The sequence below is a fragment of the Panthera tigris genome, chromosome A2, assembly GCF_018350195.1.
Source record: "Panthera tigris isolate Pti1 chromosome A2, P.tigris_Pti1_mat1.1, whole genome shotgun sequence".
In the NCBI taxonomy this organism is placed as follows: domain Eukaryota; kingdom Metazoa; phylum Chordata; class Mammalia; order Carnivora; family Felidae; genus Panthera; species Panthera tigris.
This window is the reverse complement of record NC_056661.1, coordinates 771,867-792,221: the sequence shown is the minus strand read 5'-3', so window position 1 is coordinate 792,221 and position 20,355 is coordinate 771,867. Positions and strand designations below refer to the sequence as shown.

Sequence of the window (20,355 nt, the reverse complement as noted above, 5' to 3'; positions counted from 1 at the left end):
CGTCCCGGCAAAAGCAGGGGCGTCGCTCGCCGTCTCCTTACCTCAGGAACAAAAGGCCAAAAGTGCGTCCCTGGGTGGGCTCGAACCACCAACCTTTCGGTTAACAGCCGAACGCGCTAACCGATTGCGCCACAGAGACGGCGCTGCCGCCCGGCGCCCCGCGAGGCTTTATGAGGCGCGCGCGGCCGGGACGCAAGGCGCCGGCCGAAGCGGCGCGCGGGCGGCGCGGTGCGGCGCGGCGCGGGGGAGGACTCCGGGTGAGAGCGGCCCCTGCCGCCCCGCCGAAATAGCTCAGTTGGGAGAGCGTTAGACTGAAGATCTAAAGGTCCCTGGTTCGATCCCGGGTTTCGGCAGCCGTTTTGACGGCCCTGCAGAGAGGGAAGCCCCCTCTGCTTGGCGGGCGGGGAGCTGCTTCCGCCCACCACCACCACCACCACCACCCCCATGTCACCCCGGGCCAGCGTGGGTGGGACACAACCCAAAACGGGGCCCTCCCAACCCTTGCCCCACCCCCCGGACCGTGATTCCAGCCCATTCGGTCAAAACCCACCAGAGTTCGCAAAGACACTTGCCGCTTGCGTGTCACTTAATTCTTAAGATCCTTCTGCTGGACTTTACACTTGGGGACGCAGGCTCACACCTGCAAGCACAGGGGAGCAGCAGGCTGGCCTCCAGGCAGGACAAGTCGGTCGGGTCCTGGAGCCCCCGCTGGGGCCGGTCAGGAGTGCCGGGCACAGCCGGCAGGTCTGGCAACAACGAGGAGCTCCAGGCCCCTTCCCATTTCCTTCCCACTACCCACTAGCCTGTGGAGCTGGATTTCTTTTTAAATTTAAATAAACTTTGCATTTCAGAATAATTTTAGGCACAGAAGTCTCCAACACAGAGTTCCCACGTACCCAACACCCCGTCCCGTCAGCACCTGCGGCAATTCGTGAGCCAAAGTGAACACAGGTAGTATTCATGGAAGTCTGGGCCTCATTCAAGTTTCATTCTCCTGGAACGTCCTTGCCCCGCGAGCGAGGAGAGCAAGGGAGGAGAGCGAGCCACCCGGAGCGGAGCCCCAGCCCATCTGACGGCTACCCCGTGAGACGCCAGGGTCATAGCCAGCCTGCTCTTGGGTTTCCAATCCACCACTAGGTCCTGGGGTACTCCGTCATTCAAGAGAGGGCACCCGCAGGGGCAGAGGGCATGCGAGGCTGGTCGATGGAGGGGGAGGGGAGGTGCCCCCCCCACCCAGAGCCTGATGGAGAACCCCCCCCACAAGGGCAGGCCGGCAGGGGGAGCAGAACCTGGAGCCGGCAGGGAACCGTGAATTGGGGATCGGGGGACCCGGGACGGTGGGGGATGGGCAGTTTCTGGAGCAGACGTTCAGATTCTTACCCCGTACACGGCACAGGACTTTTGTTTTTTGTAAAGTTTATTTGTTTTGAGAGAGAGTGGGGGAGGGACAGAGACAGAAGACAGAGGATTCCAAGCAGGCTCCGTGCTGTCACCTCAGAGCCCCACGCAGGGCTCGAATCAATACGAACCTTGGGACCGGGCCTAAGCCAAAATCAAGGGTCAGGTGCTTAACTGACTGAGCCATCCAGGCGCCCTGCTTTTAAGATTTCACTTTTAAGTAACCTCCAGTGGGCCCGATGGGGGGCTCTAACCTACCAAGAGTCAAGGCACCACCTGAGCCAGCAAGGTATCCCCACCCCCACCCCCCAGCACCGAAATAATTCAAGATTCTTTTTTTAGATAAGCAGTACACTTGAAGAGGTACCGAGGTGCGTGCAAGGACATCCCCATCCCAAGAAGTAGGGATGGGGGCGAGCGGTGACCACAGGAAGAGGTGGGACCGTTGCTTTGCGCCTCCGGGCCGGGGTTTCGAAACGAACCTCCCCTCCGTGGACTTCCAAGTACAACCTCCCGTCAGCTTACAGTAAATAATTCATTTGAGCACGGCTGTGACAGGTCGCCAGATGTCTGGGACTCTGTGCAAGGCCCGGCCAGGTGAAACTAAGTCAAGATCCTTTACGTGGCAGGCCCCCAAAGGTCAGGGTCCCGAGCTGGGGACGCTCAGGCCGTCGGGGTGACGAGACCTGCCCCCTTTCTTTGTGTCGGGACAGGAACGGGAGCCTGGCCCCCAGACGAAGGCCGTCGTCTGCAGGAACCGGCCGGAGTGGCACTCGCGGCCCCCACAGCGCGCCCCACGGCCGCACACACAACGACCTCTGCCGTCGCGAGTATGACATCACAGCTCTCCAGGCAGATCGACTACCCTGGGGGCCTGCCGGTGAGATGATGCTCCGGCCAGGCCAGACGCAGCCACGCGTGAAAATGCACGCGATGGGACACCGTGGTGGCGGGCTCGCACTGTGACGCGCGGCCCACATGGGGACAGAGTGGAAAGAGGCCGTCGCGAAGTGTGCGTTCCACGTGTTCTCGTGCACGAGGAGTCACAGCGAATGCCACAGCACAAGATGCCTGAGCGACACCGTGGACTCAGGGCCCACCTGGGGACAGACACAGGTGATCCGGAGGCAGACATGCACGTCGGGCTGTTTTGAAACTCTTTAATACTGGATACAATGCTTTTTAACATAAAAAAACAAATGTGCACCTTATGTTAAACAATACAGCACAGTCACAAATAGTAATATGAAGGAAAATAAAAACATTTGCTTCAAAAACCTTTCAGGAACTGTACCTTCCAAAAAAAAGCCAGGAAAACAGAAGCCACAGACGAGAAGCACGCACACTCCAGCCCCCGTGAGGACGGCACGGACCCACCGGCCACAGGACCCGCGCGGCAGCCCCTCCAGCGTCAGCACCGCTGACTCCTTTCTTCCAGGATCTGGTTATCAAACATTTCTTTTTCCCTTCAGAAAAGAAAAGGAGATAACCTCATTTTAATAATTCATTGTGTCTTTTTTTTTTTTTTTTTTTTTTTTAGCGTTCGTTTATTCTTCAGAGACAGAGCGTGAGCAGGGGAGAGGCAGAGAGAGGAGACACAGCATCCCAAGCAGGCTCCAGGCTCTGAGCCCAACGCGGGGCTTGAACCACGAGCCACAGGACCATGACCTGAGCAGAAGCCTCATGCTTAACCGACTGAGCCACCCAGGTGCCCCAGCAATTCATTGTGTCTTCAAGAGTAGGAAAGAGTCAGTGTTCCACGGGGACAGGGTCTCAGTTTAGACAGACAGAAAGTTCTGGAGACAGACGCTGGGGGAAAGACAGTGTGCACGTACTCGACGCCGCTGAGCTGGGCGCGTGGAGACAGTCGAAGAAGGTGAATTCTGTGTTATGCGCATCTCACGATTTTTTTTAAATAAACTCTTTAAAGAAAGTAAAATATCAGACTGTCCTCGCTAAGCGCGCCCTGCTAAGGAATCACATAACCGAGGCACGGCGTGTCACACTCGCCCAGGCGGCCACAGTGACAGAAGCCACGGACGCAGACGGCGCCTAGCAAAGCGCCGGCAAGTCCACGTGAGCACGCGGCCCCGGCGGAACGTGAGGCCGCTTCGTGGGGCAGGAAGACCGGCCGCCCTGCCCTCGGTTCGAGGCCACGTCCCCGGGGCCCGTCTCCGGCACGGCCAGCGTCATTTCCGTGGTGCCCGACACATTCGTGGCAGGTAAAGGGTGCGAATACTCGTGACGCTCTGACGCCGGCGACCCAGGGCAGCAGCAAAGCGTGAAGACGGAGCCGTCCTCACCGGCGGAGCGGCCGGTCCCCGGGAGGCGCTCCGGACACGGGCGCCCCCGCCCCGCTCGCCCGAGAACACCGTTCCCCATTTGTGTGCGGAGAGCGCCACGCTGGACAGAGATCCCGGGCCAGAAACACCGAGTTTCCCAAAGGCCCTTCATGCTCCGCTTAGTGCAGCCGGGTCAACCCGCCCGCACGCAGAGCCACGCTGGCTCTTCCGTGGACCGTGACGCAGGAGGCCTCCCCACCCACCGAGGCACACACCGGCGGCCCGGGGCAGTGTGCCCAGCTGGCCCCGGACAGAGACCCTGGCCCGTGACTCTAGTTGAGTCTTCGGCCTGTCACAGCCACGCGGGCCCCGCCTGTTCCCAGCAAGGCCTGGCAGCAAGCCCAGAGACAGGATTAGGGGCTCTGGGGGCCAAAAATCCAAGGGCGGTGAACTATGCCGACGGAAGAGAAACATCTTGATCACCACATTCTTCTGACCGGCTAGGAACGGGCCAGGGCGAGTGCCGCCACGTAATCCTACTGTGTTTTCTCAGCGGCCACGGCATCGGGGCAAGGGGGAGAGAGTCTGAAATGAGTGACTGCAAACCGCGATTAGGCTCGGCAAGGCTGGCACGCGTCCAGGGAGCGGGCCCGGCGCTCGGCCCGCGGACCGCGGCGCGGGCCTGGGCTTGGGTCCAGATCTGCCTGCCCTGACCAGCTCGGGGACCCCGGGCCCCCGTCCAGACTGGCTAGCGGGGAACGTCCACCACTGGCTTCGCTGGGACCCCCGGCAACTCCCGGCCAAGCGCTGACGTGCATTTCGACCGTTCGCGATTCATTCCCCCGCCGGGAACCTGAGCCGGCGTGTCAGGAAGAGGGCCTGGGTCACGGCCGCCAGCGAACACGAGCCCTTCCAGACTCGCTGCCGCCGGTCGGGGGCGGCGCCCCGAGCAGCCTACCGGTAGCTGAGCGAAGGTCCTCGGAGGTACTTCGCCTCGGCCGTCTCGTAATCCACGGCGTCCACCGCAGCGATCGCACAGATGATGGCCTGCAAGAGGGCAGGGGGCGCTCAGCCGCGGGCGTGGGGCCCGGGGCAACTTCGGACCAGCCTCCGCAAACGCGCACGGATTCCCTGAAGTCTCTGGACGTTTCTGAATGGCGTCAGTAATGTCGTGTCTTGGGGACGAGGGAGAGAGTTCGCGTCACTAGCAGCAGAGAATGGAAGGCGGGACCCAAACCAACCGGGATGTTTTAGAAAAGTTGTAAGCTTACTGTTCACACCACAGGGAAAACTACAAGACTGATGGTCCGAGCACGCGGTACGTCTGGTGTCGAGTCCTCGTTCACTTTGTTAGATAACGGGATCACGGTTACGTCAGAAAGCCTTTTCAAAGAGCCTGTACGGGGCGCCCGGCAGGCTGGGCTCGTGGAGACCGCGACTCTTGGTTTCTGGGCCCCGAGCTTAGGCCGCCGTCGGGCATAGACGCCACTCGAAAATACGATCTTTAGGGGCGCTGGGGTGGCTCGGTCAGTCGAGCATCCGACTCTGGCTCACATCACCATCTCGCGGTTCGCGATTTCAAGCCCCACCTCGGGCTCACTGCTGTCAGAGCAGACCCCACCTCGGATCCTCTGTCCTCCGCCCCTCTCCTGCTTACACTCCCCCCAAAATAAATACTGAAAAAAATCTTTACAGGCCCCCCCCCACCCGGGCACTGCTGACGTTGGGGCACGTTACTCTTGGGGGTGTCCCGGGCACTGTGGGGGTTCAGCGGCATCCCAGGACCCACCTGCTGGGTGGCCGGAGCCCCCTCAGCGGGAACCACAGCCGTCCCCGCTCGGGGACCAGCGTCTCTGGGGCAGAACCACCCTATTTGAGAGACACACGCCGAAGTACTTCAGGACCAAGAACTGGGGATCCCACCCCCGTAGTTATGTGAAGAGAGAGCTAGAGGTACAAACGGAGAGAGGCCACCATTCCCCACGGGCTACGTGACAGTGTTTTACTTTTATACCAATCTGAAAGCTTCCAGTGTGTATAAAGTTACGGGTTTTTGAGCACGGTAATTTTCCGCACACACACGTACGCGCGAGCAAAGCCCCTGACCCTCCAGATAACTGGCGGGGTCTCGTGTGCTCCCGCCCGGCAAACCCCGGCTGCCGCATCTCCCCAAGCAGCTCCCGTTCTGGAAAAGTCCTCGCGTGCATACACGGACAAAGCACTCAGCTCTCGTTCTCCCCTCCCCTCTCCCCCCGACTGGCCACGAGGCTTAACCACGGAGGCCGTCACACCACCCACAGACAGGAGCAGACAGGGCGGGTGCCTGGCTCCACACCACGATGCCCCGCTCCCCCGCCCCCCGCAGACCTCCGGAGACCCCAGCCCCGCAGCAACCCCCCCCCCCCCCGCCATACACTGCGGCCGGCGCCCCGGCTTCCGGGCAGAGCTGGGAGGGGCTCTCGCCGGGCGCCGGCTGCCGACCCCCCACCCCTCACCGCGCGGAACCGGCCTGCGGCCACTCACTTCAGGCAGAAGGACGTCCAGGACGAAGCGGATCCTGTCGGCGTTGATCCGTGCCAGCACCCTGCTGCCCGTCTCCTGGTAGACGCCCTGGAGGTATTTCACCACCAGGTCCAGCTGCTCCTCGTCCTCCAGGTACGTCTCCACGCAGGTCACGTACTGGCCCGAGTTCAGGAAGGTCTTCAGCCACCGGGACGGCTTCCTGTTCCTCAGGATGGCCCGCAGGTGGCCCTCGGCGCCCCTGGCCTTCACGATGTACTCCACCAGCTTCTGGTTGGCCCGGTCCCGGGCAGCCCGCGAGCGGTCGGGGAGGACCTTCCTGCGAGGCCGCCTCCTTCCCTGAGGGCTCCCCGTCACAGGCTCCTCGGGGTCCCCCTTGCTCAGCTGGGGAAACCTGGTCCCCAACACGTCCTGCTGGATGGACTTGCGGACAGGGTAACCTGCGGAGCACCGACACGTCCTGGGACCGCCGGCCCGGCTGAAAGGACTCCCCGCCACGTCCCGTCGCTAACTGTGGCGCCCGGGCTGCAGGGGAGAGGCCCCGGGCCCCCGGGGAGGGCCCAAGACAACACGCGCAAGGCCTCCTCCTCTGACGGGTCCCCACATCCCTCCCCAGCTCGGCCCGATCCGAGCGTGGCCCAGGAGAGCGGAGCCGAGCGGAGCCCCTGGGCCCCCCGAGGAAGCACGGACTCCTCCGGCCCCACACCGGCAGCAGGGGACAAGGGGGTGCGGCGCACCCGTCGGTTAACCGAAGACCCGGGCCACGGGGAAGGCAGGCGCGGAGCACCGCCAGCCACGCTTTAGAGGCGAGGCCCGGTGCCCAGCGGGCGGACAGGGGGCAGGAGGCACGGCGGGGCCTGCCCCCGGAGATCCAGGCTCAGGCTCGGGCTACGGCACGGCCTCCACCCAGACATCCCCTCCCGAGCTTCAGACACCGAAGACAGCTGCTTCGCGGCCCTGAAGAGGAGTCGGCGGACTTACTTATATCAGCCGCGTAATACTCCAGGAAGGAGCCAGCAAAAGAGCCACAGCCTGCAGAGGGGGCAGGGGGGGAGCCCGGTCACCGTCAGAGGCGGCTGTGGAAATGCCCCAGGGTGGCTGGGTCAGGACACCTGCGTCGCGTCGGCACCGCCCAGACCGCTTCCAGCTGACGGAACCCAGCACTGCCGTCAGGGTGCCTCACGGCGCAGGGGGTGCCCAGAAGGGCCGCCGTCTAGACTCCCAACGACAGAACCCGGGGCACACGGAAGCCAGCTCTCCACCTCCCGTCCACACCTAGCGGCTTGGCCCTCGCGTCTGCCGGGGACGAGGCTGCCCCGGGCCCAGGCAGGGAACCCACGGAAGCAGGCCCGCGCCCCGGCGCCCAGGCCGCCCCTCTGTCTGAGGGCTCGCGGGCCCACCTACCGAGCCGGACCCTGTAGTCCGTGATCAGGGAGACGCACCAGCCGATGGCCTGGTCGAAGTCCTCCTTGGCTTCGTTCTGCAACGACAAGGCCCGAACGCAGACGTGAGCGGGAGGCCACGGGGGCTCCTGCGCCCGTCTCCACGCCCCGGCTCCCGCGTCCGGTCAGCAGACGCATGCCGGGTGCGGCAACGCACACGGAGGCCCAGGTCTGGGGCCCGAGCTGCTCGGAAAGGGGTCACGTGTGAGCTGAGCACTTCAGGACAGGAGAGCTGGGGACTCTACGGGACAGAGGCGGACGCCCCCACACGCGGCTGGCGTCACCCTCACACAGGCCAGACTTGAAAGTCACACAACGTAAACCCTTCCGTCGGAAGCAGGGCCGCCCGAGGAGGAAGGACACTTGGCCACCGGGGGGGGGGGGGGGGGCGCGGGGCGCCCGCCCAGGCCTCGAGGTTTTCGCCTGCAAACCGAGGACCCCTGAGCCGGGACGGGGACCCACTACCTGAGCTCCACCTCCCGGGCCACCTCAGCCCGGCCTCCTCCTGTGGGACAGAGGCAGCGCAGGCGGCTCTGGAGGGAGGGGGCTCTGGGCTCGGCTGGGCTTGCTGAGCGGCCCCTGGGACAGCGGGCGCTCATCAGGGAAGCACAGGGCACGGCCCGTGGCCTTGACACCAGGACCAAAGCAGTGCAAAGAGTCGCTCCAGGAGGGGGCGCTCCTTCGGCCACACCGGCCTCTCGGAGACCCCGTGCTCCCACCCCACAGGTCAGCAGGAAGACAGGGAACAGACACCACCCCAGCGTCTGGATCACGTGAGGCCACGCGCCATCTCTGTCACAAAACACAATTCTTCACGTGGTGAGAGCACGCAGACCTCAAAGCAAGACTCCTGTCCTCCTCTCCAACTCCTCCGCCCTGGGAAAGCTCCCAGAGCCCCGACGGGAGACTGTGTTTCAGGGGGCGTGGAAGGTCCTGAGGCCACGGCAGGCCCCCTTAGAGAAAGAGACTCCGTCGACGGGCACCCTGACAGGGACAAGGAAGCCCAGCGCAGGCTGCTGCTCAGGGGCCAAAGTGAGGTCACAGCAGACGAGACAGACGGACGGCAGGGCCACGGCAGACATACGCCCATCAGCGGGAGGAGGAGGAGGAGAAGGGTGCCACCTTCCAGACGCCACCCACAGTCCTCAGAACCACACAACCCCTGGGGGGCCTCCACCCTTGAGGCCCCGGGAAATCCTGGCAAACAGCAGGGACAAGCCGCTCCCCCTACAGGAGGCTTCACCGTGACCTGAACTCCAGGAAGCCGCTCCCCAGGCTGGGAAAAGACCGGCACCCGAGGGAGGCCGGTAGGCCTCTACCCCCCGCTCCCCAGCCAGCCTCGCGTTTTGAAAGCTGGCGTCTCAGAGTCAAACAGACCACGTGTTCTATGGACATGTGGCTCGTGGGCTCATTGTACAATCAAGAGTCGACCACGGCGCTTCGGCGCGGGGTCTCGGCCACCGGGAAGCCCAGGAAGCCCCTGTGGGGCACCGTCACGGTCTCTGTCACACGGGCGGCCTCTGCACGACGGCCCGCAGAAGGGGCCGGCCTCGAACCGGGCAAACTGTCCTCTGCGCCAAAGCCCCACCTGTACGACGAGGGGACGGCTGGCAACTTCCCCCGGGACCGTGGTCCCCACCAGGCACAGCGCCGCGGACCAGATCACACGGGGAGCAGAGCCACCAGCCGCCAAGGAAGTCATTTATAGGAACACCGACAATCCACCTACCAGAAGTTCCTGTTTCTCTTTGCAGTCAAAGTGCTTCAATCTCCGGAGAGACACGGTGATGCTAGAAGCAGACGAGCAAAGCTTAACACGAAGGAACCTGGCCTCCCGACATGAGAAAACGTCTCCCTTTCCTCTGCTGAAACCAGTCAGGGCCACGGGGGCCTCTGCCAGCTCCGGCTTCCTGATCGAAGGCCATCGCTCTCCGGGCTGCCCGAGGAAGCCCCTCAGACACAGGCCCGGAGGTGACCGGCAGGCCCCGAGAGGACCCCTAGGGGACACAGCCGAGGATGCCCACGGGAGGCGGAGGCAGCAACCCAGGGCCAGAGGGTCAGAGGCCAGCTCTACGTGTTTGCCTCCAAAACGTGTTTCTGAAGTGCCCTTTGAGCAGAAGGGGATGTTCGTGTGCATTTTCATCCCGGACAGAGGACCAGTAGAGGGTGACCAGACAACCAAGCAAATGGCGGAAATCGGGGAGGCAGGCCGCCGCTCACAGCACCCGCCCGAGTCACAGTACGGTTTGTGGGGAATGGCAGGATCCAAGGGGCGTCCGGGCCTCACTTCAGAGCCGGCAGATAGAGCACGGACAACTGGACCTCTGACCGGTCCCTCTGTCTGGATTCTTTCCCCGGGAGCTGGATCACAGGGCCCGCCCCCGCCCCCCCCCTCCCCCCCGACCTCAGTGCCCCCGAGCGGCCAGGCCTTCACCGGGGAACCGTCTACAGAGAGCAGAGAGCTGGGTTACCCTCTCCCTTTCGGGTCCATGTGCCCCTCAATGAAGAGCACGCTGGCTTTCTTCTCCCTTCGCCGGACGCTCTTGACCTGTTGGCAAATCCGAGAAAACAAAGCATCAAGAACCCAGAAGAAGGCACAGGTCTGAAATACGCTCTTGACACGTTTCCGTTGTGCAGATGGGCATGAGCGGCGCGTGGCCAGGAACGTGGCCGGCTGGGAGAATGGACAGAGTCCGCGTGGGACACGCTCAAACACCGCCCGGCTGCTTCGTGCACTGCCGTCAGCGCTCACAGTGGAGCAGGACCACGCGGGCTTTGCTTCCTTTTCTTTTGTGACACAGAGCGCGAAGCCCACTGCTTCTGACCACCTGTGTGTGTGACACGTGGACCCTTCCCTGCCTCAGCAGGGCAAGCTCTTCCTCATTTTCAGTACGAGAAACGTGACTAGAGAGAGTGGCAACCAGCCGAGGACACAGGGAAGCAGGGTGCCTGACTCTGGCCAGCCTCCCCACCCCCCCCGGCACCCCTCCGGGTCCCCGGCTCAGCCATAAACCAAGGGCGCACCCCAGGAACCTGTGAGCTTGGAGATCCGCTCCCCAGCGGGGCCCCCAGGGCACTGGCGAAAAGGAGGAGGGCCGGGAAAAGGTGCCAATCGCAAGGGGCACGCGAGTGCTGAAAGTGAGCCGAGGGGCCCCGATCGACGACTCCCCACAACTGTGACCAGACGCTGACCCGAGGGCCACCCCCCACCCCTTCTACCTGAGCCTGTGCTCAAGCCACACGTTCTGCCCATATGCGAACCACACTTGCTGCTACGGCCAGTCAGCCCCATCCACGGAGGCCAGCCTCGCAGCAACAGGAGTGTCTCCCGACTCCGGCAAACGTCTTCCTTATTACACGTCACTGTCTCTGACCGCGAGTTAAAGAACTACAGCCAGCATTGCAGGGTCCTGTCCACACCGCAGGGGCACAGAGGAGGATACGGGATGGAGGGGCTGACAGCCAGGATGTTACCTTTGCCCAAAAAATAAACGGACAGCCTGCAGAGTCCCGGCCCGGAGAAAGCCAGGAGTTTGCTGCGCTGGGGCTCAGTCACCGCACGTGCACAACCGGCCCCTGCCCCAAAACCTCACCCAGCTCAACGCTCCCGCGGGGGAAAGGTTTCAAGCGCACAACGTCAGAAATGAGCAAATCGCAGACCTCCTTCCAGGCAGGTTTTCCTGAGCCTGCCCGGCAGAGATTGGGCCCAGGACCCTCACACTCAACTGCGCCCAAATGATCAAACACCCCTTACTCAGGCAAACGTCTCCAGAAACCTTGCTCGTATTATATGCCCATCGGTTTTCCCCGGGGAAAATATCTGCCGGCGTCCAAATGACAACAGCAGAGCGCAAGTGAGCCGAAGGGTGGGGGTTGCCGCGGCGGCCCCCGGAGCCGGCCCCATGCTCACCACTGCTGGCCAGAAGGGGTACTTCTGGTGTTTCAGCCAGACCAGCATTCCTACTTCAAAGGAGCGTGGTTCTAGAATTAAAAAGAAACAAAGACAAAAAGAACATTAAGTCAGCTCCCGGTCATGCACCAAATTCAACAACTTAAGAGAAAACAATTGTTGGGACTTGGCCTGAATCTGACGCGCCCCAACTCCGGACAGAGACCCCAGCGGCTGGGACGGCACCCAAGGGCCCGTCGTGAGCACACCCTGTGGTTAAGAGCTGGTGTCTTCACGGGACGATACGCCTGGTCACACAGGTGGTGACGCGGGAAGGTGCCAGGCAGGGGGCACTCAGTACTACCTTTGCCACTTGCCTGTGAATCTCAAATTCTTCCAAAGTAGAACATTTTTTAAAAAGCGTGGCACAGAAACCCCAACGCGAGAACCAGATTCCTAGGAAGCTCATCAGTCTGAAAAACGGGACTCTTAAAAAGCAAAAAATAAAAAATAAAAAAACCCAAAAGGAATCGCCGAAATCATCATTCGCTAACTCCGTGTCTGTGAACAAAGTTTGACAGGATTTCCGGCCCCAAACCACCACACTGCAGAACAGAATCACAGTTGGAACTGAGACAATCAGGTCACAAAGCCCCGCAGACACGAGGCCGCCCTTCCCTGCCTGGGGAGCCGCCCCGGCGACCAGCGGGCGCAGCCACAGGAGCACGGTCGGCCGGCGAACGGACGCCTGGCATCCATCTGGCGAGAAGCACCCAGTTTCTGAGAGAACCGTCAGGGCCCCGGGAGGACAAACAGGTCTCGGGAAACACCCAGACGGACATCAGGCTGCCGGGGGGGGGGGGGGGGGGGGGGGAACGGGGAGAAGACCAAGCCAGGTGGAAGCACAAAACAGGGCCGAGAACAAGCGCGGCGGCTTCTCGGGGCTGTGGGGACCCAGCAACCCCCTCCCTCCGCCGGCCGCGGCCGAGAGGAAAACGCCTTTGAGGAAGAAGGCCCAGTGTCCCTTCTCCGGCCCGGTGAGCTCTGCCCTGCTCCCTGCTCCCGGGAGCCAAGCCTACACAGAGCTACCTCCCAGAGGTTTGTGCCCCGCAGGCTGCAGCCCCCATGGTGGAACTATCTAGATAACTGAAGGTGGGGGAGGGCTCAGTAAGTAACAAATCGTTGCCATATAGGGTCATCGGAAGACCACGCGGAAACGTAAAGCGTGTCCGGTCAACAAGTTACAAAAAGGAAACCCGCACGGAACGGGGCATGTCTGGGGAAAAGAGCCGAGTCTTGAGAGCGCGACCGGCACGGTGGCCTCCCGGGGTACGGTGGGGGCGACCCTTGAAGGAGGGGTTCCCCCACACTGTACTCTTTCTGCGACATCTTGTGAATCTATGTATTTCATGACGAAAAGGCTAAACAATATCGGACTACGTTCAAACGGATAGCTCAGGAGTAAGTCTAAACAGAAAATTCGTTCTGAACGATTTCCTCCAGGAAACAGACTAACGTGCTGTCAGTCGCTGGTTCAGGATCCAGGTCCGCGCCTCCCACCCTTCCACAGGGGGCCAGGGCACCTCCCCGCACGCATGTTCGCCGGGGCCCGCGGCACGTGTGGGAGGGGCCCCCGGCCGGAGACCCTGCGTCTCCGGACACGCGTGCAAACGCCATCCCCAAAGGTCCGCGGGTGGCACCGGGCCGCCCCCCCCAAGAGTGGCGACGGACCGCTCTCTCCACTTGGCTGTCCTTCCTTCCCACGGAGGGGACGGGACGACACAGAAAGGAAGCAGCGAGGCGGCAGGGAGGGCTGGCCCGTCTCCTCCCAGGGAGTCGCCCTCCCCTTTGTGTGGTGATCCCCGTCAAGACAGAGCGCGCAGAACGCGGCACTTCTGAAGCTTCCGAAGCTGTCAGTGCAGCAGGAGGAAACTGAACTGGCCGGGGGCCGTCAGCCCCGGCGCCCCGCACCTTACCGTGGTACAACAGGATGCGGGGGGGCTCCTCTTCGTCCTCCTCCTCGTCCAGAACGGAACGGATGGGCGCACGCTCCACGGACTCCCCCGAAGTCGGACGGGCTGCCAATGGCATCAGGTTACTTACTTTCATCTCTACCGTTCCAGGAACTCAGCCCCAGAAACCGCGTCGTGATACGAGACCGTAAACGCAAAAGCAAAAGGTCCCGCGTCACGCACGCGTTCACCTTGCCGGATTCAAACAGGGCTCGCTTTGACTAACGTACATTCCAAAGAAAAACAAACGAGAGGGAAAGGGGGTGGGGGAGAGGCAGAGAGACCGAGGGAGGGGAGAGGGCTCTGGTCTCCGAGAACGGCCGGCACACAAAGCAGCGAGCTCCGGCAAGGCGAACAAACAGGGGCCGGGAGAACGCAGGGTCACAGGGAGAGGGGTGCAGCGCACCTCCCCGCGGCCCCCGTAGGCGCTGGGACGCGGCCTCGCCGAGTTTAAACTCACAGCAGAAACCCGAGTGTGCAGCCAGGGGATCTCGAGGTACCGAACCACGCAGAAATCAGTGGGATACCGCAACGGAAAAGACCGGAAGGAGCCACGGTGCGTGACTGCACACACACACACACACACACACACACACACACACACACACACACAGAAGTGTGTCTCCATAGGGATTCTTAAAAAGTCAGGAGCCTGGGGGTGCCTGGGTGGCTCAGTGGATTAAGTGTCCGACTTTGGCTCAGGTCACGATCTCACAGTTCGTGGGTTCGAGCCCCACGTCAGGCTCTCTGCTGACAGCACGGACCCTGCTTTGGATTGTGTCTCCCTCTCTACTGCCCCTTCCCCGCTTTCTCTCTCTCAAAAACAAATAAGCGTTAAAAAAAAAAAAAAAAAAAGGTTGAAAGCGTTCTGAGTTAATCACTTCTGAGGTTCTCGCCCGTTCAACGGGACCGGCTCCTGCAGGTTTCAGCATCAGAGAGCGTGCGGGGTGCGGCCACAGCGTCCCTCAAGCACCAGGCCCGGCCTCCAGTGACCCGTCCCCTCTCCGGCTCAAAACAAAACCAAAAACACAGGGATTTGGGAGGCGCTGGGCTAGTTACAACCCGGTGGGAAAGACCACCTCAACAGGAACCAGGAAACATCTGCCCTGCATTCTGATCTGCTCTCCTTAAGCTCTACTTAGAAATACACCAGGAGCCGGAGCCGGCCCCGCACGGACCGCGGGAGAACCCCAATCCGCCCTCTGCCAGCACAAGGCGATTCTCGGCCACAGACCTTTAGCTTCCTCCACGAGGACTCGAAGATCTCCCGTCTCCTCCGTGGATGCCCGGGGGGCAGGCAGGTGGAGTCTGGCAGCGCCGGGCAGAGCCCTGCATCTCCCGGGCCCCTGCCTGGGGGACGCCACTGCCCCCGGCTCCAGCCGAGCCGCGGGTGGCCTCTGGCCACTATCGGGGCAAGGCCGCTTGGCAGGGAGGCCTTGGGCATCCGGGCAGGCTGGGCGCCCTGGGGCTGGGGGCCCGGTGGGGCCAGGCAAAGGTAAGCTGGGGTCTCGACCTTTGGCCCAGAGACCCTCCTCCTTCACTGTGGGAGGTGAGCGGGGGGCTGGCAGGCGGCTTTCTTCGTCGTCTCCCTCCGAGAGGGAAGGGGCACTCTGACCCACAGTGGGCTCCCGAGCTGAACTTCTTCCCCTTTTGCTAGGGGTTGTCCGACTTGCACAGCACGTTCTCGACCCACTACCATGCTGAGAACCACCTCTGGCTGGCGGGACTACCAAGGCTTGTGGGCTTCCACTCTTCCTGAGCTCCTTCTTGTGGTCCACCTTGCACTTGGGGTCCTTTTGACAAGTGGGGGAACCTGACAGCCTCGGGTGGACACGTTCCCTCCTCTCGGGTCCAGATCTGCCCGGCACAGCCTCCTGGACGCAGGAAGAGGCAGGTCCACAGAGCAAGGAGGCCAGTTCCATGGGCTTCTCTCGTGAACACAGAGCAGTTCTTTCTTCCCTAGAAGGGCTTTCTTGAGGCAGACCTGTGCTCTCGTTCAAAACATCCAGGGCCACTCGAAGCGAGCGTCTGTAGGCCAGCTCCTCTAGGGGTTCAGCAGGAACCTCATTCTGGGAGGCTGCAAGAACGGGAAGCAGACAAAGCCTGGTGACGACCAAGCCACCGGTCACCCAAGGTCCTCCAAGGTCCTCGGTGGCTTTCACACCTGAAGGGAGGTCTGCCCCTCCTCAGCCACATCTTCCCCAAAGGGGGACAAGGCCACAAAACAACAGCTATTGTTTGGGGCCGCAGTGGGGGGGCGGGGTGCTCTGCTTTTCCAAAAACAACCTGACTGACCCTAACCTGCGTGGCTTACAAAGTTAAATCCCTCCAGGTCACCAAACAATGCAGCCAGCTACTCAGACGCTTCCTGCTTCCTGCTTCCCGAATTGGCTCAGCCTCACAACTGCAAATTCAATCAGGTCAAGAAAAACCCTCGCCAACCCCATAAAGAACTCGCCAGCACCGAATTCTTGGGTGGCGCCCGTGAAAGGGACCCATTGTGGGCTGGTGGGTTTTCCATACTTCTTTGCAAAGCATTTCAAAGCCAGAAACGAGCATCACGAGCCTTGAGATTGTAGCCTGACCTCCCGGCTGCAACAGTTTTGTTTATTCATTCCGCCACACAGACCCGGACTGCTTATTTGAACAAGATGACGGATGCGATGTCACAACTCAGCGGGCACAACACCTATTGGCACGGTATTTTTCCCTGTTGAATATTAAAGGCTCCTACAAATAACCGGCCCCCGACATGATTGGAACAAGTGACGAGGAGCGTCCGAGAGGTGATGGCCAACGCCACCTAAGATGTGCCCAGTGGACGCCGCTTTGAACAAAAGCGGTTTTTTCCAACGACATAGGAAAATAGATCCTATTTCATAAACACCCCTGGAAGGACTCCCGGTCAGCCTTTTCACAAGACCAACGGCTCTCGGTATAGGGGGCGCGTGCCCCCACTCCAAGGCGACAGAAAGCACTTCTGCTTGGTCTGCCGAGTGGCCACCAGGCGAGCGGGCACTCAGCCCCAGCACCGCGAGGCTCGGGTGCTCCCACCTAGGAAAGGCGAAGGGGTGGGCCTCACCCCCACCCAGGAGGGCACTGGCACACGGGGGGGCGTCCCACAGTGATGCTGGTCACATAGTCCTTTCTCCCCGGAGCCCAGCTAGGGAATGTAAATACGCAATCCACTGCTCTCAACCCCCGGGCAGAGAAAAGAGCGGCGCCAAGACCGTTTCTGCAGTCTTGCTATGGGGCGGGGGCGGGAGGAGAAAGGACGCGTCTTCCCCCCTCTCCTCACGGAGGCAAACGCACTCCGGGTCTCATTCTTATGTACACCGGAGGCCACGGATGCGACCAGCAGATCCCAACGCTCGCAGACGGCCGCGCAGGGAGTCCGGAACAGGCTCGGTCCCAGGGTAGACTCTGCAAGGGTTTAAGAAAGTGGATCCATTTTCTTCTCCTCCTTCAGCTCAGGGTCCCCTGGGAAGCGGGGTCTGTCCGTTCTCCCACGCTGTCTCCCTGTTACCTAAAGACGTGCTCTTACCCAACGTGGAAGCGATTCGTTCGATGTGCGCCACCCTCAAGGCCTCCACTTCCGTGCTCCTCACCTCAATCCTGCGGGGACAGAAACGCCCGTTACCTGCTACCAGCCAAGGCCGCGAAGACATTTTCGAACGTGTTTTCCTTCAGATGACAAAAGAGTTACAGTCATTTTCTTCCTTCTCAACCTCGCGCTCAAACCAAAAGTCACGGCCAACGAGGAATTCGTGTGCCTGAGGTTAGAGGCAGTGAGGACCCTGGTGAATGTGGCTTTTTTGCTTTTTTCCCTTTTAAGACAGAAAAGGTTGGCTGGATTTAAGAGTAAAAATGAATTCAAATTGTGACTTTCATGAGGCAAATCCTACTTTCAACTACACAAACGACTCCTTTGTTAGGTTCTCAGAGTAGAAGATAATGTCACTAAAAGCAGTTTACAGCCCAGCAGGTGTGTTTTAGTTTAAAAGGATGCGCTTTCCTTTTAAACTCGAGTATTCAATTACCTTCCCAGCCGCAGGGAAAGTGTGAGCTGGGGACCAAGTGAGCTTAGGAGGCGGCTCTGAAGAGGGACGGGGACCTGGGGAAGCTGTAACCAGAGCGGACGAGGTTTTATTCTCTCTGAATTGGGAATTCTCCCGTTAGACACAGCAATACCACAATTATACGTGATCTGGGCATTTTAATCATTCTGGCCGATATTTTGTTCTTCTGTCACCGGATAACAAAGGAGAGTAAGGCTGCCCCGTAGCCGAGCATTTGCCGTCTGAATGCTAAATAATAGCTTCTTACTGGACGGACAGGCTGAAACAGCAAACACGCCAAAACTGACGGGCCCGTCACACGAGTTTCCGAGAAAAACGCGCAAATCTGCGGGAAGGAACTATCCACATGCGAACCCCAACAAGAGCTTCCCCTGCGTGTCATTTTTGCTTGTTGTTTTTGTACCGCTCTCTCTCACACAGAGCCCTTCGTATAAATGTTCATTTCCAGACAGACGTTAAAAAAAAAAAAAAATCAGCGTTTGCCTCTTAAGGGTATTATGAACACAAGTCAGTTACAGTAACTACAGAGTTAACGAGCGCTTAAGAGTTTACTTCACTTTTTGGCAGGGGGACAGTAAAAGAAATCCCATTCAGAAAAAAAGATAACAGTTAAAAAAAAAAAAAGACCCCACAACACTTAACTTTTCATCTAGGGAGAGTATTTGAACACTTAGAAAAAATTCCTTTTTCCTCTTATTTTTTGTTGCCACCTCCGTTCTGGCCAAAACCTATATTAAAAACATAAAGCAAAAAACAAAAAACAAAACCAAAAAAAAAAACAAAATCCTTGTTACTAAGACACAACAAACAGTTGACACAAAGCAGCACTGGGCAGCGCAGCCGCAGCCGGTAACTCTTAAAATATACCCCCCGCCCAGACCTCAGCAACCTCCTGTCTAATCCTGCCCTTTCACAGATGGGGAAACCAAGGCCCTCGAGGTCAGGGGCTGACCCAGGCGGGGAGCAGGGTCCCGGCCTGGCAGTGCAGCACTCTCCCTATCGCGTTGCTAGAAAGTGTCCCCGAGGCACTCCCATTATTTACTTCCACAAGGCTCCCTTCCAGATATTTCCTGGCATTACATACTGCCTCACAGGCCTTTTTAAAGCAGAGTCTGTTAATTTTCCTAAGTGTAGAAAAAAAGACACTTCTGGAAGCGTAACCTTGTAAGCAGCAGACCAGAAAGAACCCCATTAACCGGGCGATGAGTGAGGTTCAGGGCCAAGAGATCCGAGTGCCAAGTGCTCGGGCTCAATTATTTCACCGAAAGAACTCCTAGCTTCCTCCCGATGAAGATTTTACTTGTCACCCAAAAGTCACTTCTAATTCCTGAAATTACGCAACAACGGCTGTCACCTTTGCAGGCCATAATCGCTTTTCCCATCTGCAGAGGACATACTTGGCGTCGGTCATGACTTAGACTCATGTGGCAGGTGGTAGTGATTTGGCACAAAGTACTTGAAGGTCTGACTCGATGCGCCCCTGCAACAAGATTCGCACAGGGGTTCATAAAAGCGATAGCTGGCCACGTTAGCACAGACGGGACCCTCAAGGGCAAGGGTCCCTGGGGCTTCGCCCCGAGTTAAGAGGGTCACCCCTGTAATCCTGCGCGGAGATGCTCAGCGTCAAGAAGAAATGGCTGGCCTGGGTCCCCGGGGAGGCGCCCGCACTTCTCTTGGAAATAAAATGCAGCCGCCGCCCCCCACCCCCAGGGTCTGTCTGGCTCCTGCCTAAGCGGCTCCCGAGCAACTCTTCTGCGTGCTGAAGGCCTGCCTCCCACCTTCGCACGGAAAGCGATTTCAACAAAGCTTAAAACCCTCCCCCGTTTGGGGAGTGAACAGTTGCCCCCAGTTGCAAAAAAAAAATAAAATGGGAGGAAATGACCGCTCTTTCGCCTGCTCTGGCCCTGGAAGGACGGGGACAGCTGCGGGCCGCTCGTCACCGCAGGGGACACACAGGCCTGGCTCCGCACGGAGAGCAGAGGGGGGCTCGTTCGCGCACAGAGGGGCGCAGGCGGCGGGCGCAGGCGGTTGCGGACGGGGATCCGGGGAGGGACGGGGGCGCACGCAGCCGACGAGGGGCCGCGGTGAACAGAGAAAGGGGCGAAAGCGGCGGCACCCTCCCCCCGCGCTCAACGCCCCGGGGAGGGCCTCCTTTGGGGGTTCGTTCCTCCCCCCCAGGCCCGGCCCGGCCGCCTCGGCCCCCGCCCGCCAACCGCGGGCCGCTGGGCTCACCGGGCGGCCGGCCTCCCCAGCGCGGTGGCCCCGAGCCCCGAGCGGAGAGCGAGGAGGCCGTGGCGGCCCAACGGCGTCGGCACCCGAGCCTCCCCACCCGAGCCCGCGCTCACCGCCTCCGCCGCCGCCGCCGCCGCTCCCCGCGGGCCGGGGGCGGGGCCGGCCTGGCGGCGCCGCCAAGCTCCACCCCCGCCGCCGACCAATGGGGCGCACGCCCCCGCCCCGGGCCCCGCCCCTTCCGCCTGGCTGGGCGTGAGCGCGCGGTTGACGGACAGGAGCTGGGCGGGCAGGCGGGCGCGCGCGCGCGCGCGCACGAGAGACAGAGGGACTGACGGGCGCCTGGAGGGCGCGCGGGCGCGAAGCCGAGGGGCGCGTAGCGGGTGGCGAGGGCGGCCGGCCCGGCACGCGAGCCTGTGAGAGGGTTCGGCCGAGTCCTCTTTGTGAACCCGCCTCCGGGCGGCGCGGCCCGTCGAAGGCGGCCTTCCGTGGCGCGAGAGAACC

The 20,355-nt window shown here is 60.9% G+C and overlaps 1 protein-coding gene and 2 non-coding genes across 17 annotated transcripts; 1 reads left to right on the top strand and 2 right to left on the bottom strand.

Annotated features, from left to right (window-relative positions):
* Window positions 1-65: 65 nt before the first annotated feature.
* Window positions 66-139, bottom strand: TRNAN-GUU. Its single transcript has one exon. It is a non-coding gene; the product is annotated as a tRNA-Asn (tRNA).
* A 141-nt stretch (window positions 140-280) lies between these two features.
* TRNAF-GAA lies at window positions 281-353 on the top strand. Its single transcript has one exon. It is a non-coding gene; the product is annotated as a tRNA-Phe (tRNA).
* Window positions 354-2,544: 2,191 nt separating this feature from the next.
* Window positions 2,545-20,008, bottom strand: PWWP3A (PWWP domain containing 3A, DNA repair factor). Of its 15 annotated transcripts, none has more exons than XM_042977544.1 (15): window positions 19,968-20,008; window positions 18,977-19,102; window positions 18,265-18,350; window positions 17,088-17,227; window positions 16,856-16,966; window positions 14,778-15,620; window positions 13,508-13,609; window positions 11,553-11,623; window positions 10,114-10,190; window positions 9,372-9,432; window positions 7,605-7,680; window positions 7,182-7,232; window positions 6,204-6,640; window positions 4,639-4,727; window positions 2,545-2,864 (listed from the first exon to the last, which is right to left on the bottom strand). In XM_042977544.1, the coding sequence occupies exons 2-15, from the start codon at window positions 19,031-19,033 to the stop codon at window positions 2,810-2,812; spliced, it is 2,256 nt and encodes a 751-aa protein (XP_042833478.1). In that variant the 5' UTR covers window positions 19,034-19,102; window positions 19,968-20,008; the 3' UTR covers window positions 2,545-2,809. The 15 variants fall into 15 exon arrangements, 14 of the variants coding, with proteins under 14 accessions (XP_042833478.1, XP_042833481.1, XP_042833479.1 ...); XM_042977547.1 differs by having other exon boundaries at window positions 17,088-17,158; XM_042977545.1 differs by lacking the exon at window positions 19,968-20,008 and adding an exon at window positions 19,855-19,956.
* Window positions 20,009-20,355: the final 347 nt, after the last annotated feature.

Bases quoted from the DNA above. Each gene is read 5' to 3' on its own strand.
- PWWP3A (XM_042977544.1), bottom strand. From the start codon at position 19,033: ATGACCGACGCCAAGTATGTCCTCTGCAGATGGGAAAAGCGATTATGG. The intron at 15,621-16,855 runs GTGCGTTTGCCT...CCGTTCTTGCAG, and splicing joins ACATAAGAATGAGACCCGGA to CCTCCCAGAATGAGGTTCCT. The intron at 7,233-7,604 runs GTAGGTGGGCCC...CCCCCTCTGCAG, and splicing joins GGACTACAGGGTCCGGCTCG to GCTGTGGCTCTTTTGCTGGC.